At 34.7% G+C, this 16,568-nt stretch overlaps 1 protein-coding gene across 3 annotated transcripts in view; it reads right to left on the reverse strand.

Annotated features, from left to right (window-relative positions):
• Positions 1-16,568, reverse strand: part of RIC1 (RIC1 homolog, RAB6A GEF complex partner 1) — a 144,260-nt gene that overhangs the window by 77,076 nt on the left and 50,616 nt on the right. For 2 of the 3 annotated variants that reach the window (XM_061132712.1, XM_061132711.1), the window contains exon 3: positions 6,429-6,508. In XM_061132712.1, the coding sequence (XP_060988695.1) occupies positions 6,429-6,508 (80 nt within the window). Of the gene's footprint in view, positions 1-6,428; positions 6,509-16,568 lie in introns of those variants that run through there. The other variant, XM_061132713.1, reaches the window with a different exon arrangement.

Below are 16,568 nucleotides of genomic sequence, written 5' to 3' on the forward strand. Positions count from 1 at the left end.
CCTTAAAAGGAACTAGAGAAAGAGCAAACTTAAAGAGTTGGACATGACTTACCGACTGAACAACAACAAAACTCGCAGAAGGAATGATATAATTAAGACTGGAATGGATATGAACAACAACAAAAAAACCCAGAGAACTGGAAAATAATAGAGAAAATCAAATAAAGCACAGGTAGTTCTCTGAAACCATCAACAAAACTGAAAAACCTAAGGAAAAAAGATTCAACTTACTAAAATTAGAAAGAAGGGGCATTACTACTGACCATAGAGAAATAAATGGATTATAAGAGAATTCATATATTTAGTGAACTTGAATTTCCTTCTTTTCCGGACACACACATTGTCAAATACCCAGTGGAAGTAGATTATGTTTAATAACTCAAAAGGCAACCCAGACAATAACAACTGCAACTTACTAAAGACCTACTCACTCACTGTTCTTATCTTACAGATGCACAAAAACAGAAAATAACCGAACAAGCAGCTTTTCCAAAGTCAATGCCTGCAAAAAGTAGGACACAGATTGAAACCCAGGTGTCTCCAATTTCAAATTCTATTCTCTTTTCCATATCTCTAAACTGCTATGTATTTATTAGAAGTAATAATACCAAGTCCAATATCATAAGAAAGAATGAAAAATGAAATTAAGCCAGTTTTAGAGTTTTGTTTTACTGATGTATTTTTCATGAATTAAAAGCAGTTTCACTATGCAATTAAATAAGGGCTTCCCAGGTGGCGCAGTGGTAAAAATTCCACCTGCCAATGCAAGAGACAAGGGATCCCTGGGTCTGGCAGATTCCATAGAGAAGCAAATGGCAACCCATTCCAGTATTCTTGCTTGAGAAATTCCATGGACACAGAAGCCTGGCGGGCTACAGACCATGGGGTTGCAAACAGTCAGACCCAACTGTGCACATGCACGTGCACGCAATTAAACTCAACAGGCATTTATTCCAACAAGGTCTATTTGTGCAGGAAATCTCAAATACTTTAAATGCCAGCTAAAGAAAACAACATGGCAGATAACCTGATAAATCTTGTGGTAGAGGGGCAAGGAGGGGTATGGAGGACACAATACCACAGGAACATGGGACAGGAATTTCAAAAGTACAGTTTCCCCAGCAACATAACTCACCCAAGGCCTATCTTTCCTTCTAAGTATAGCTCAAATGTCCGTATCTACAAAACTTTCCCTGACAATTCAAGCATTTTTGCCTGAAATGCTATTATCACTTTAAGGGATGTTCACTTGGCATTTGCCATTTTATACTGCTGATAAATACTTTTTTCTTCATTAGCATCTTATACCTTTCCAGCATCAGGACAGCTAATGTCTTACAAGTGATACTATAGCACACAATAAGTATCTGATGATAATAATGAAAATGAATCTAATTTCAGATCTTCACATCTTTTTTTTTCCCCCCAGTTTACTGAGGTGTAACTGACATAGAACCCTGTATGAGTTTTAGATGCACAACAAAATGATTTACATATATATTTTAAAATAATTACCTCAGTAAGATTAACATTCAACACCTCACATAATCACATTTTTTTTACCCTTGTGATGAGAACTTTTAAGATCTACTCTCTTACAACTCAGATTACCAAGTTTTAAAATGTCTGGAATGTGTTAGACTTGATCCAGCAAGTTCTGGCAGTCTGAGGTGAATTCTGGACCAAAAGGCTTTGATTCTCCAACCAGAGTTCTGGTAAGGCTCAGGATGTTTTCTTTCTTCAAACTTCATACCTCATATGGCATCATTCTGAGTCAATCTAATTGTTTACCAGAATGTCAATAATGAAAGCGTTTTGGGATGAAATAAAATGATGATATCTTAAATGTGCTAAAACATACCCAGTGAAAAAAGACCAAAAACTGTTCAAGTTGACTGACAGGGACATAGATGGTCAGTCACTTCATTACCATAATAACAGAAAACTGGTGCCAAATTAGCCCTCCAGATACAATTGAAAAAAAAAAACTGGACAAAATATAAGAAGCAGTTTTCAGACACTGCATAACAGAGCAGCACAGGACTGTACTCCTGAGTGAAGGGAGGCAAACAAAGCTTTCTGGTAGAGGTCACTTTCGAGATTACCATATAAGTTAGGAGAACACAAGCATAATACAGCAGTCTTGTTAAGTTGAGGAGAAAAAGATTAAAGTTTAGGGAAGTAGAAGCAGCTATTTGTGGAACAGAGTACAAGAGAGGCAGGAGATACAGAAAAAGAGCTCTGGAAACCAACACAGGTTCCCCTTAAATGTTGCTAAATACTAAGCTATGCATGTATATAAGGAAACTCCACAAGGTCAGCCAAAGAAAAACTTTCAGAGTTTCAAGTTGTACCTCTCATAGAGGGCTTGGGGAAATTCTAGTTCTGACCAGATCAAACAGACCTGTTTAAAGACCCAGGACGTTAGTACAGAGCTCAGAAGTGCTAATGTAGCCTACAGGTTGAATCCGCCCAAAAAATATATAAATAAGCTCCAAAAGGATCAAGAAGATCTCCAACTTAACTGCTTTCCAAGACAAACCTCAGCATTCTTTAGAGCAAAGAATAAAAATCAGACACTCGATATGTAATACAATGTCCATCCTCCAATCTTAAATCACTAGACATGTGATATGCCCCAGCAATTCAACTCTCAGGTATTTATTTACTCAAATCTAAAGCTAACTGGAGAGTGAAATGAGACTGGAATCTGAAAAAGCAGACTAGGTTCACAATTTCACTTTTTAATGTTTATATGTCTCTCACTATTTGTGCATTTAATATAATTTTTTAAAGATGATACTCCATTTACAGTTTTCACAAAATACTGGATAAATTTCCTGTGCTGTTCAATATATCCTTGAAGTCTATCTTACACTCAATGGTTTATCTACTACTCTCCCATGCCTATATGGCCCCTCTCCTCATAGGTAACCAGTAGTTTGTTCTCTGTATCTGTGAGTCTATTTCTTTTTTATCATATTCATTAGTTTGTTATATTTTTTTAGATTCCACATAGAAGTGATATACAGTATTTGTCTTTCTTTTTCTGTCTTTGTCTGGCTTATTTCACTTAGCACAATGTCCTCTAAGTCCATGCCCTCTAAATCCGTGATCTCTGCATGGAGATCAAACCAGTCAATCCTAAAGGAAATCAATCCTGAATATTCATTGGAAGGACTGATGCTGATGCTGACGCTCCAATCCTTGGACACCTGATGTGAAGAGCCGATTCATTAGAAAAGACCCTGATGCTGGGAAAGACTGAAGGCAGGAGAAGAAGGGGACAACAGAGGATGAGATGGCTGGATAGCATCACCAACTCAATGGACATGAGTTTGAGCAAACTCTGGGAAGCCTGGCATGCTGCAGTCCATGGAGTCACAGAGAGTCAAACGTGACTGAGCGACTGAACAACCTGTTCTAAGATAGAGCATGGCTCCCCTGGTGGTTCCGTGGTAAAGAATCTGCTTGCAATGCATGAGACATGGGTTTGATGCCTGGGTCAGGAAGTTCCCTGGAGAAGGAAACAGCAACCCACTCCTGTATTCTTGCCTGGGAAATCCCATGGACAGAGGAGCCTGGGAGGTTGCAGTCCACAGGGTCATAAAAGAGTGAGACATGACTTAGTTACTAAACAACAACAAAGATGGAGCAAATGAGAAAAGAGAGGCAGTCTGAGAGTTAAGATGCTGTCACATAACTTGATGATGCTGAGATACTCTAGAAAAACTCATGTGATAAACTCATGAGATTCAGAGAAGAGAAGCAAGAGACAATAGCATTTCTAAAACTGAGAAGAAAATGACTGATTACTGGCCTCAACTATGCTGAATCTATTCTTTAAGACTATTATAAACCACTCCAGATAATTTGTCCTTTTTTTTTTTTTTTAATTCCTAACTCCCCAAATAAATCCAAGAGTAACATATGACTAGATGGAAAGAGAGGGATGAGGCAGTGTAGTACTGGTGGTTAAATACACAGATTTTGAAGTTAAAACATTTAGGTCTGATCCTGAGTGTGTCATTTACTAGTGTGTGACTCTAGGTGGGTTACTTGGCCTCTCTGCTACAAGTATCTGTCCATAACTACCTCATCTGGTTGCGACAGGGATTAAATGAGTTTGAAAAGTGCTTAGAACAGTGTCTTGAACTGCATAAGTGTTTACAATGGCACAGATGATAATAATAATACACTCTTAAAACTAAATTTTTTTCATTTAAGAATTTTATACAATTTTTAAAGGTTACTTTCCATTTATAGTTATTAGAAAATATTGGCTGTATTCCCTATGTTGTGCAATACCTCCCTGAGGCTATCTTACATCCTATAAAAACTAAGTATTTCTTTAAAAACTCTCCTCAAGTCAGATTTTAAAAACCTAAGCCATATAATCCTGCAAAGACTAAAGAAGAAAATATTTTTATTCCCATTTTATAAACAGGTTCTACTAGAAAAACTAAGGAACCTACTAGACTAAAAAATCCAACTAGAAAATAGTCTAGCACACAAATATTGGATCAGCCAAAAAGTTTGTTTGGGCTTTTCCGTCACATATTTTGGCCAGCCTAATACATAATAGACTGACTAATTTGCTCTGCAAAACTATTCCCATATAAGAGATTTTATTTGATTTTATGTAGCAGTTACTAGAAGTTAAGACTCTAAAAAAAGTATACTATCAACTCAAAAGCAAAAAATGTACAACATATAGTATTCTTGCCTGAGAAATCCCATGGACAGAAGAGCCTGCCAGGCTACAGTCTATGGGATCACAAAGAGTCAGACACCACTGAGCAACTAACATACACAGAAAACATGAGACATGAAGTTAAAATTTGGTGAAGGAAAAGTGTACAAATAATAGCAGTTGTCCATATTTCTTTTTCCATCTACTAGGTGCTTATCTAAACATTTAATATGCATGATCTCATTTAATCCTTAAAATAATTGCAACTGCTATCTCATTCTACAGATGAGGAAACTGAGGTTTTAGAGGGATTAACTTGATAGAAGTCATACAGCTGAAAAACAGCAGAACTGACATTTAATTCCAGGTCTATCTGACATCAAAGGCTATATCCCCTTTCATTATTATTCATGCTGCTCTAAGTAAGGCAAAACATATTTTATTGAGGCTCACATACTAAAAAATCTTCAATATTTTTGAAGATCATCCAAGTAAAAAAATAATACAATAATGCTCTTTATTTCTCTATCTTAACATACACAAATAGCAAAATTCATGCATTGTTGGAATACTACTTAGTAACACAAGGTAAGAAACTTTTTAAAACCTCTGGAAAACAAAAAATGAATCTCAAAATACTATTTCAAAACACTGTAAATATATGTAAATCATGTTGGTGAAATGAAGTAAGCTTTATTTTTCACTGTTTCCAGAGATGTCATTTACCTCCCCTGCCCATCTAGAAGAGAATAATAATAATAATCACCTATAAGGTGATCCTGCTTATTGCTTTTTATTTACAGGAGCATGTCTAAATTGAGAATTAAAATGGATTACATTTCCTCTTATAAGATTACTTTTACCTATTTATTTTTGAAATCTTTGAGTTTCTTAACAATTTATATGACTCCTTCATATAAAAAATAGTAAGCCTTGGTCCTATTGACTGCATGATTTTCCCCCAGTTTGCTACTTTTAATGTTTGTCTGTTTTACCATTGTTAATTTTCAGAAATTTAAACTTTCATATAATGAAATCTATTTTCTCTTTCACTTCTTATATAACCAATAACATCTGTCTTCCACCATCTAGAAATGTAATAAATAATTCATTTGTATTTTCATCCAGTTTTAATGGCTTGATCTTTTTTTAAAAAGGTGTCATACTTGAAAATTATGTTTATTTCAAAAAGTTCTTTCAATAAAATGTTCTTATTTCAAAAGGCAAACAACAACAACAACAAAATAATATAAAACACACTGAACAGCATAAAGATCAAAAGTCCAAGTTTCCTCAAATTCTTTCGGGGTGCATGCTTAACCTATGCATATACTGAAGTATACAGGAAAAAGTACCTATAGCTTACTGACATTTTATATTGTCTCTTCATAATCTCTTAGCTCATACATCCCCAGTAAAGACTAAAGAATGCCAAAACTACTAGAGTATATTAATAGTAATTCTGAATGTCCAAGAAGGGAGATAGTATTGGGTTGGCCAAAAAGTTCATTTGGGTTTTTCCATAAAACATTATACAGAATATATTCATCCAAGATTTCCAGACTTACTATAGAATTTTTTTATTCAAGTGACAGCAGTTTGAAGACCTGGTAATTTCTGAAACAGTGTTTTTGGAAATGCTGGCTCAGCACTTCAGACAGCTCTAAACTGCAACATTTTGTGAACACAAAGTATGCAGATCAAATATTTAAAAAATAAAAGATAATGAACTTACTTGGGATACACTGGTTCATAAAGGTACTTGTCCCCTCTTGTAGATGTTATGTGAAAAAACAAGATGTAGCCATTTGCCGTCTGAAAGATAAATTTTATTTACCATGAATTAAAGGGTAAAGCTATGATGTAACTTTAATTTTAATTTTATTTAAAGTATTTATTTCAAGGTATTTCCTTCTTTGAAAACATTTTATTCTTAAGAATACTCTTTTGAAGACCTACAGCTAAATTATGCAAGTAAACAATTCACTTTGTTTCAGTATAATCTATCTTGTTTATAAAGTAACTCATGAAAGGGATTTATAGGTTTCAAAATATTCCATAGGTAATTGAAATTAATTTATAATATGCTGTAGACATTAGTATTCTAAAATAACTATTATTCAGGTAATAGATGGTTAATTTGCAAAATATACAGAATGTTCTGAACTCTGGAATAATATGGCAAAATTTTTCTGAGTTTTTAAAGCAATGACATCACCAAATGCTAATAGTATGATGAAATTCAACATACTTTATACATTTCAAAATCAATAAATCAGCCTGATTTATTACAAAATATACTCTTGAGACAGAAGAATAATAGAGAACCTTCAATTTCAAAAGTTTGAACATCAGCTAATTTTTCTAAGTTAGCAAAATGCTTCAAACTGTATTAAGTAGGTCAGAAAGTAAAATACCATACAATATCACTTATATATGGAATCTAAAACATGACACAAATGAAACTTATTTACAGGACAGAAACAGACTAACAGACACAGAAAACAGCCATGGTTGCCAGGGTTGGGGATGGACAGACTGGGAGTTTATTAAGCAGATACAAATTGTTATAAAAGGAATGGACCAATAACAAGGTCCTATTGTACTGCACAGGGATCTACATTCAATATTCAATATCCTGTGATAAACTATAAAGGAAAAGAATATTAAAAAGACCATGTGTGTGTGTATATATATGTATAACTGAATCACTATGCTGCACTGCAACTAACACAGCATTGCAATCAACTACACTTCAATTAAAAAATTATAAATTGTACTAAAACAAAGTGTCATATGATCATGGCAGATATCTACTTGTGAAGTTCAACCAACCATTTTACATTTATATAAATATAAAAAAAACTATATTTAGCTTTTTCTAAACAAATACTTTCAGACATAACAGAATCAAGTGGCAATGTTTTACCCAAACTACTTTATATTCATACTGAATTCTTGGCATTTTAGTGGCAGGACAGCTTTTACCAAAAACAGAACTAAAAAAAAAAAATTAAAAAATTATTCAAGGTTTCAAATTTCTTTCCAGTACAAGTTTTCTGTTTTTTCATATAAAGGAATGCAAGAGGAAATACTCAATTTCTTCAGCAAAGCCAGGTGTTCTGTTTTTAAGCTAAAAACTTTAATATTTCATAATGTTTTCCAAAACTCTAGTTCAACATACTGGGACACCAAAGGTAAAATCCTCCAGATAAGATAGTCATTCTAATTCTTCATGTGCAATTTTACATTATTCTAATGTGAAAACTATGAGATCAAAAAGAAAATGGATGCAAATCAAACCATACTGAAATACTGAAAGTTTTACAGATGTCACGACCCCTATATAGATTAGTGACTGTTTAAAATGTGTAAACTCTACTACCATATGGGCTAGAAAAGTGAAACAACATAGTACAATACTTAGATAAATAGCATACATACTTTGTCTGGAATATAAGTCACTCAGTGTCAAAAGTTTAACATTTCACAACATCAAATGCTAATAATATACTGAGAATTTTAACAATTGCTTAGAAGACTATAATGCCAGGGAAAATACAGCATCACTTTGCCCCAGCAGTTAGAAACTTTACATAGACAGTATACTAGATGAAATTACAAACATGGCTTGATTTACTATTTTGGTATTCTGTATCAATCATCTCTACTAGGTAAAGTTGGCTTTGCATGTACGTTAAATGCTATATATTTCCAGATATTAATGATATTCATCAGTAATAATTTCATAAACATGCCTGCCTTTGAACAACAAAAGTTTTGGTGGTAAACGATTGTTCTTAAAAAAGAGCATTATGGTGATCTATACCAAAGCAGTTATTATTATGTTGTGAGACCATAGTTAGACAGTCCTTCTCTTCCTATCCCCAAATACTGCAAATTGAAGTATATAACTCAATAAGTATATTGCTCAATCTACATGCAACAATTTTGAAACCTTCTTCTAGTATACATAATAAACATAAGTACACCCTCTAAAGCCAGCTTTTCTAAAAAGTTAATGAAAAGACAAAATAAAGACTTCAAACTTCTCTTTCCTGTTATCATCCCTAATCTTAAAATATTTTTTTCTTTCTCCAAGGCATATTACTGGATTATATGGCTTTAACTACAGAGGTCCAGGAAGCAACAGTTAGAATTGGACATGGAACAGACTGGTTCCACATTGGGAAAAGAATACGTCAAGGTTGTATATTGTCAACCTGCTTATTTAATTTATATGTAGAGTATATCATGAGAAACACGAGGCTGGATGAAGCATAAGCTGGAATCAAGGTTTCCGGGAGAAATATCAATAACCTCAGATACGCAAATTACACCACTTTTTTTTTAATTTTTAAAATTAATTTTGTAATTTTAATTGGAGGCTAATTACAATATTGTAGTGGTTTTTGCCATACACTGACATGAAATCAGACACAGGTGCACATGTGTTCCCCATCCTGAACCCCCTCCACCTCCCTCCCCACTCCATCCCTCAGGGTCATTCCAGTGCATGAGCCCTGAGCACCCTGTCTCATGCATCGAACCTGGACAGGTGATCTAATTCACATACAATAATATACATGTTTCAACGCTATTGTTTCAAATCATCCCACCCTCACCTTCTCCCACAGAGTCCAAAAGTCTGTTCTTTACATCTGTTTCTCTTGCTGCCTCGCATATGGAGTCATCATTACCATCTTTCTAAATTCCATATTGGTGTTTTTCTTTCTGACTTACTTCACTCTGTATAATAGGCTTCACTTTCATCCACCTCATTAGAACTGATTCAAATGCATTCTTTTTAATAGCTGAGTAATATTCCATTGTGCATATGTACCACAGCTTTCTTATCCATCTGTCTGCCAATGACATCTAAGTTGCTTCCATGTCCTAGCTATTGTAAACAGTGCTGCAGGGAACACTGGGGTACACGTGTCTCTTTCCATTCTGGTTTCCTCGGTGTGTATGCCCAGAGGTGGGATTGCTGGGTCATATGGAAGTTCTATTTCCAGTTTTTTAAGGAATCTCCAGACTCTTCTCCATAATGGCTGTACTAGTTTGCATTCCCACCAACAGTAGGAGGGTTCCCTTTTCTCTGCACCCTCTCCAGCATTTACTGTTTGGAGACTTTTTGATAGCAGCCATTCTGACTGGCGTGAGATGGTACCTCATTGTGGTTTTGATTTGCATTTCTCTAATGAGTGATGTTGAGCATCTTTTCATGTGTTTGTTGACCATCTGTATGTCTTCTTTGGAAAAGTGTCTGCTTAGTCCTTTGGCTCATTTTTTAATTGGGTCATTTATTTTTCTGGAATTGAGCTGCAAGAGCTGCTTGCATATTTTTGAGATTAATTGTCAGTTGCTTCATTTGTTATTAATTTCTCCCATTCTGAAGGCTGTCTTTTCATGTTGCTTGTAGTTTCCTTTGTTGTGCAAAAGCTTTTAAGTTTCATTAGGTTCCGTTTGTTTAGTTTTGCTTTTATTTCCATTACTCTGGGAGGTGGGTCATAGAGGATCCTGCTGTGATTTATGTCAGAGAGTGTTTTGCCTATGTTTTCCTCTAGGAGTTGTAGAGTTTCTGGTCTTACATTTAGATCTTTAATCCATTTTGAGTTTATTTTTGTGTATGGTGTTAGAAAGTGTTCTAGTTTCATTCTTTTACAAGTGGTTGACCAGTTTTCCCAGCACCACTTGTTAAAGAGATTGTCTTTTCTCCATTGTATATTCTTGCCACCTTTGTCAAAGATAAGGTGTTCTTAGGTGTGTGGATTTATCTCTGGGCTTTCTATTTTGTTCCATTGATCTATATTTCTGTCTTTGTGCCAGTACCATACTGTCTTGATGACTGGCTTTGTAGTAGAGCCTGAAGTCAGGCAGGTTGATTCCTCCAGTTCTTTCTCAAGATTGCTTTGGCTATTTGAGGTTTTTTCTATTTCCATACAAATTTCACATACAAAAAATTGTGAAATTATTTGTTCTAGGTCTCTGAAAAACACCACTGGTAGCTTGAATGGGCTTGCATTGAATCTACAGATTGCTTTGGCAGGTATACTCATTTTCACAATATTGATTCTGCCGATCCACAAACATGGTATATTTCTCCATCTGTTTGTGTCCTCTTTGATTTCTTTCATCAGTGTTTTACAGTTTTCTATATATAGGTCTTTTGTTTCTTTAGGTAGATTTATTCCTAAGTATTCTATTCTTTTCGTTGCAATGGTGAATGGAATTGTTTCCTTAATTTCTCTGTTTTCTCATTGTTAGTGTATAGGAATGCAAGGGATTTCTGTGTGTTAATTTTCTATCCTGCAACTTTACTATATTCACTGATTAGCTCTAGTAATTTTCTGGTAGAGTCTTTAGGGTTTTCTATGTAGAGGATCATGTCATCTGCAAACAGTGAGAGTTTCACTTCTTCTTTTCCTATCTGGATTCCTTTTACTTCTTTTTCTGCTCTGATTGCTGTGGCCAAAACTTCCAACACTATGTTGAATAGTAGTGGTGAGAGTGGGCACCCTTGTCTTGTTCCTGATTTCAGGGGAAATGCCTTCAATTTTTCACCATTGAGGATAATGTTTGCTGTGGGTTTATCATATACAGCTTTTATTATGTTGAGGTATGTTCCTTCTATGCCTGCTTTCTGGAGGGTTTTTATCATAAATGGATGCTGAATTTTGTCAAAAGCTTTCTCTGCATCTATTGAGATAATCATATGGTTTTTATCTTTCAACTTGCCAATGTGATGCATCACACTGATTGATTTCCAACTACTGAAGAAGCCTTGCATCCCTGGGATAAAGCCCACTTGGTCATGATGTATGATCTTTTTAATGTGTTGCTAGATTCTGTTTGCTAGAATTTTGTTAAGGATTTTTGCATCTATGTTAATCAGTGATATTGGCCTGTAGGTTTATTTTTTTTGTGGCATCTTTGTCTAGTTTTGGTATTAGAGTGATGGTAGCCTCATAGAATGAGTTTGGAAGTTTACCTTCCTCTGCAACTTTCTGGAATAGTTTGAGTAGGATAGGTGTTAGCTCTTCTCTAAATTTTTGGTAGAATTCAGCTGTGCAGCCATCTGGTCCTGGGCTTGTTTGTTGGGAAGATTTTTGATCACAGTTTCAATTTCCGTGCTTGTGATGGATCTGTTAGTATTTTCTATTTCTTTCTGGTTCAGTTTTGGAAAGTTATAGTTTTCTAAGAATTTGTCCATTTCTTCCAAGTTGTCCATTTTATTGACATATAGTTGCTGATAGTAGTCTCTTATGATCCTTTGTATTTCTGTGTTGTCTGTTGTGATTTCTCCATTTTCATTTCTAATTTTGTTGATTTGATTCTTATTCTTTTCTTGATGAGTCTGGCTAATAGCTTGTCTGTTTTATCTTCTCAAAGAACCAGCTTTTAGCTTTGTTGAGTTTTGCTATGGTCTCCTTTGTTTCTTTTTATTTCTGCCCTAATTTTTGTGATTTCTTTCCTTCTACTAACCTGTGGTGGTTCTTCTTTTTCTAGTTGCTTTAGATGTAGAGTTAGGTTATTTATTTGATTTTTCTCTTGTTTCTTGAGGTAAGCTTGTATTGCTATGAACCTTCCCCTTAGCACCGCTTTTACTGAATCCCATTGCTTTTGGATTATTGTGTTTTCATTTTCATTCGTTTCTATGCATATTTTGGTTTCTTTTTTTATTTCTTCTGTGATTTGTTGGTTATTCAGAAGCGAATGACACCACTCTTATGGCAGAAAGTGAAAAAGAACTAGAGTCTCTTGATGAAAGTGAAAGAGGAGAGTGAAAAAGTCGGCTTAAAACTCAACATTCACAAAACTAAGATCATGGCATCTGGTCCCATCACTTCGTGGCAAATAGATGAGGAAATAATGGAAACAGTGACTGACTTTATTTTTTTGTGCTCCCAAATCACTGCAGATGGTGACTGCAGCCATGAAACTAAAAGATGCTTGCTCCTTGGAAGAAAAGTTATGACCAACCTGGACAACATATTAAAAAGCAGAGACATTACTTTGCCAACAAAGGTCCATCTAGTCAAACATGTGGTTTTTACAGTAGTCATGTATTGATGTGAGTTGGACCATAAAGAAAGCTGAGTGCCGAAGAAATGATGCCTTTGAACTGTGGTTTTGGAGAAGACTCTTGAGAGACCCTTGGACTGCAAAGAGATCCAACCAGTCCATCTTAAAGGAAATTAGTCCTGAATATTCATTGGAAGGACTGATGCTGAAGCTGAAACTACTATATTTTGGCCACCTGTTGCGAAGAACTGACTCACTTGAAAAGACCCTGATGCTGGAAATGACTGAAGACAGGAGATGAAGGGGAGGACAGAAGATGAGATGGCTGGATGGCATCACCGACTCATGAGTTTGAGTAAACTCTGGTAGTTGGTGATGGACAGGGAGGCCTGGCGTGCTGCACTCCATGGGGTCACAAAGAGTTGTACATGACTGAGCTACTGAACCAAACAGAGGTCCAACGACCTGCAGGCAATTTATATGACATTCTTTATGTTCATGTCTTTTGTATATCCATGCATTAGGGCCATAAGATCATAAGGATAAAGGGTATTAAGAGGATGAAAGAAGGAAATCGTTACTTAAATAAAGCATAGAAGAAACACACTTGTCTCCATTAATACCACATAGAAGAAAAAGAACTACAAACAATAACATAAAAGATATCAACAAGGCAATAAACATTCAGAGAGGCATGGATATTAGGCTTCATTTTTTTTTAATTGCAAATCTAGTAATAGACATTTTAAAAAACCATGCAGATTACCTCTCTTGATTTCACATTTTAAAAAGAAGAGACTGAATTCTTTGGTTGTAGTAGTTGATATGGTTATCATTAGTATTAATTGCCTGTTTCTATTCTGCTGTGTTTGGGCATTTGGGAAGTTTCACTAGCCACTCCAAACTAAATGTGTTTTTAAATTATTTTATGATTGATGAGTGATATATATACTAGAAATAGTAACGTTCTGTAAACAGGAAGAATTTAAATCTAACTGTGAACTAGTACAACACTGTAACGCAATTATCCTCCAATTAAAATAAAACTAACTGAATAATTAGACAAATCAACAGCTACATATAACTAATGCTTAACCTGTGGGCAACATTGCAATACTTTCTTCTACCAACCAAATGCTTTTATTACACATGAATTCATCAGATACTTCAGAATTTCAAGTCACAGGGCATTTCTTCCTTTGCATATACTATTTTTACCATCAGGGATAGAACAGATTTATGCATCTGGCTCCAATGACTTGAATCATGGAATCATAAGGATTTCTATAATAATTTAAGAGACATGGATTTGATGATTTAGAGATTTATCTTTTATCCCAACATACGGTCGTATTAGGTTTCAAATATGGCTGACAGAAAAACATTTTTAAATTCTTTACACTGATTCATAAATGGTGTTTTCCGTTTTTAGCTATATTTCTTTATTATACATGTTGAAGTATATAAAATTCATACCTCTAAGAGAATGATTTAACATTTTGAATAATTTCAGACTTTGCACATACACATGAATATATTTAAATGAAAAATAACAAAAAGTTGTAAATAGCACATTCTCTCAAAGACAGGTAATGAATATCTTTTGATACAAATAGTCGTCACATCATTATTCTGAGTTCTATAACATTGTTTTATACCACAGCACTTGGAAGACTTCTGGTTCTAACCAAGATGGATTAAGCTGAAGACAGTTTATGCTCCCATCTGAAATAAACAACCCAGAACGAAGCAAAATATATGAAACAATGGTTTCAAAACACTGACATCAGCAGTGAAGGCCAGTGATCCCTGAGAGATGGGAAACTGAGCTGAGTTCTATTGTTTCAGCTTACTCTCTTGAGAGTTCTCAGGTCACAGCACTGAGAAGGGGAATGGAGACAAAGCCTAGGAGACTCCCTGTGTTAAGAAGATGACGCTGAGAATTCAGGAAGAACAGGCACTTACAATTTATGTGACAGAGTACTACCAGAGACAAGAGAGTTCTATGGAGAAAGAATCGAAGAGCACCAATAAGCATATGCATGTGAAGACACTACCAATGCAGAAGAAACCCAAAAGGATTAGAAGAGGGAGCAGTGCGTGGTGCTCCAACAGTCCTGAAAACAGTCCCTGTCCCATCAGCAAGAATGAGAAAACTCATAATGCACATGGCATTGATTAGTTGCTCATAACAGTGTTTTCAGGTATGGCTGTGGTAAATCTTAGAAAGGTATTATCTTAGTAGTAGGGAATAATTAGCTCTAGATTGAGTATTGTTCCAAAACCACAATACAAACCCACAAAACAAAATATGAACACACCAAACTGCCTCCAAGTAACATAAGTACTTCCCAGAATAAAGCTAAAGGTTTACAGGACCACAAAAATATCCAGCAAACAACAAAGTAAAACCATAATGCCTGGCATCCAATTAAAGATTACTACACATGTAGACAGACAGAAAAACACAAGACACACAGTAAGAAGAAAAATCAACCAATCAAAAATTATCCAGAATTCAATCTGTTAGAATTAGCACAAAAGGACACTGAAAACAGTTATAACTGTGTTTGATATGTTCAAAGGCTAGGCAACAGAGAAAACCCAAACCAAGCTCTAGGGATAAAAAAAATCTAAACTATTTGAGATAAAAATACACTAAAAGGAATTAATGGCAGATTAGACATTAAAAAGTTTACTGGTCATGAAAGCATAGCAATAAAGATTACCCTTAATGAAACACACACAAAAAGAATAAAACTGATAGAGTATCAGTAGATTGTGGCCTAACATACACATAGACAGAGTTCCCAAAGGAGAGAGGTGAGAGGGGAAAAAAAAAGTTGCATTAAATTCAATACAAATTTCATTTGTTTCACTTAAGCTTCTTTAAAAGATAACTGACTTTTAAAACAAGAACAGCAGAAATGTAGGCTGGGGTCTTACCATATATTAAAAATAAAATGTGTATAATATATGTTCCTTGACCCCAAAAGAATTAAACTAGAAATTGATGACAGAAGCTTTCTGAAGAACTCTCAAATATATATGCTTCTAAGTAATTCACAAAAGAAGAAATCAAGACAGAAATTTAGAACAACACAGGAATTAGTGGGGCACTGTTACAGCAGTGCTTAATGGAAACTTATTAGCTTCAAATGCCTGTATTAGAAAAAAAGAAAAATGCCAAATCAGTGACCCTGGATTCTACTTTAAACTAGAAACAGATGAGCAAATGAAACCAAAAGTAAACAATTTTTTTAAAATAAAGAAAATAATACAGATCAGCAAGGAAATCAGTGAAACAGAAAAGAAAATCAATGAAACTAATATCTGGGTCTTATTTTTTTAAAAAGATCATTAAAATCTTCTATACTTCTAGTCATAGTGTCCAGGAGAAAAAGAAACAGGGTAAGCACTATAAGAAATGAGAGAGATTTGACATCACTACATAGTTTACACATATTTAAAAATAACAAGTGAGTACTGTGTGAATTTTATGACAGTAAATTTACAACTTGGATGAAACAGATTCCGTGAAAGACATAAACTATCAAAACTTGCTTGTATCTACTAAAGAATTAAATCCTTTCCTCAAAACAAAACTCTAGGCCCAGATGCTATCACTGGTGAATTCTACCAAATATTTAGAAAAGAGATAATATCGATTCAACACAAACTCATCTAAAAAAACAAAAATGATGGAAAATTTTGATCTCATTTTATCAGACCAGCATTACCATCACACCAAAACAAGAAAGAGACATTTTGAGGAAAAGAAAGTACAAACCAATATCTTTTATTAACACAGATGTAAAATTTCTAAACAAAGTTTTAGCAAATTAAA

Source organism: Dama dama, chromosome 29 (genome assembly GCF_033118175.1).
Source record: "Dama dama isolate Ldn47 chromosome 29, ASM3311817v1, whole genome shotgun sequence".
In the NCBI taxonomy this organism is placed as follows: Eukaryota; Metazoa; Chordata; class Mammalia; order Artiodactyla; family Cervidae; genus Dama; species Dama dama.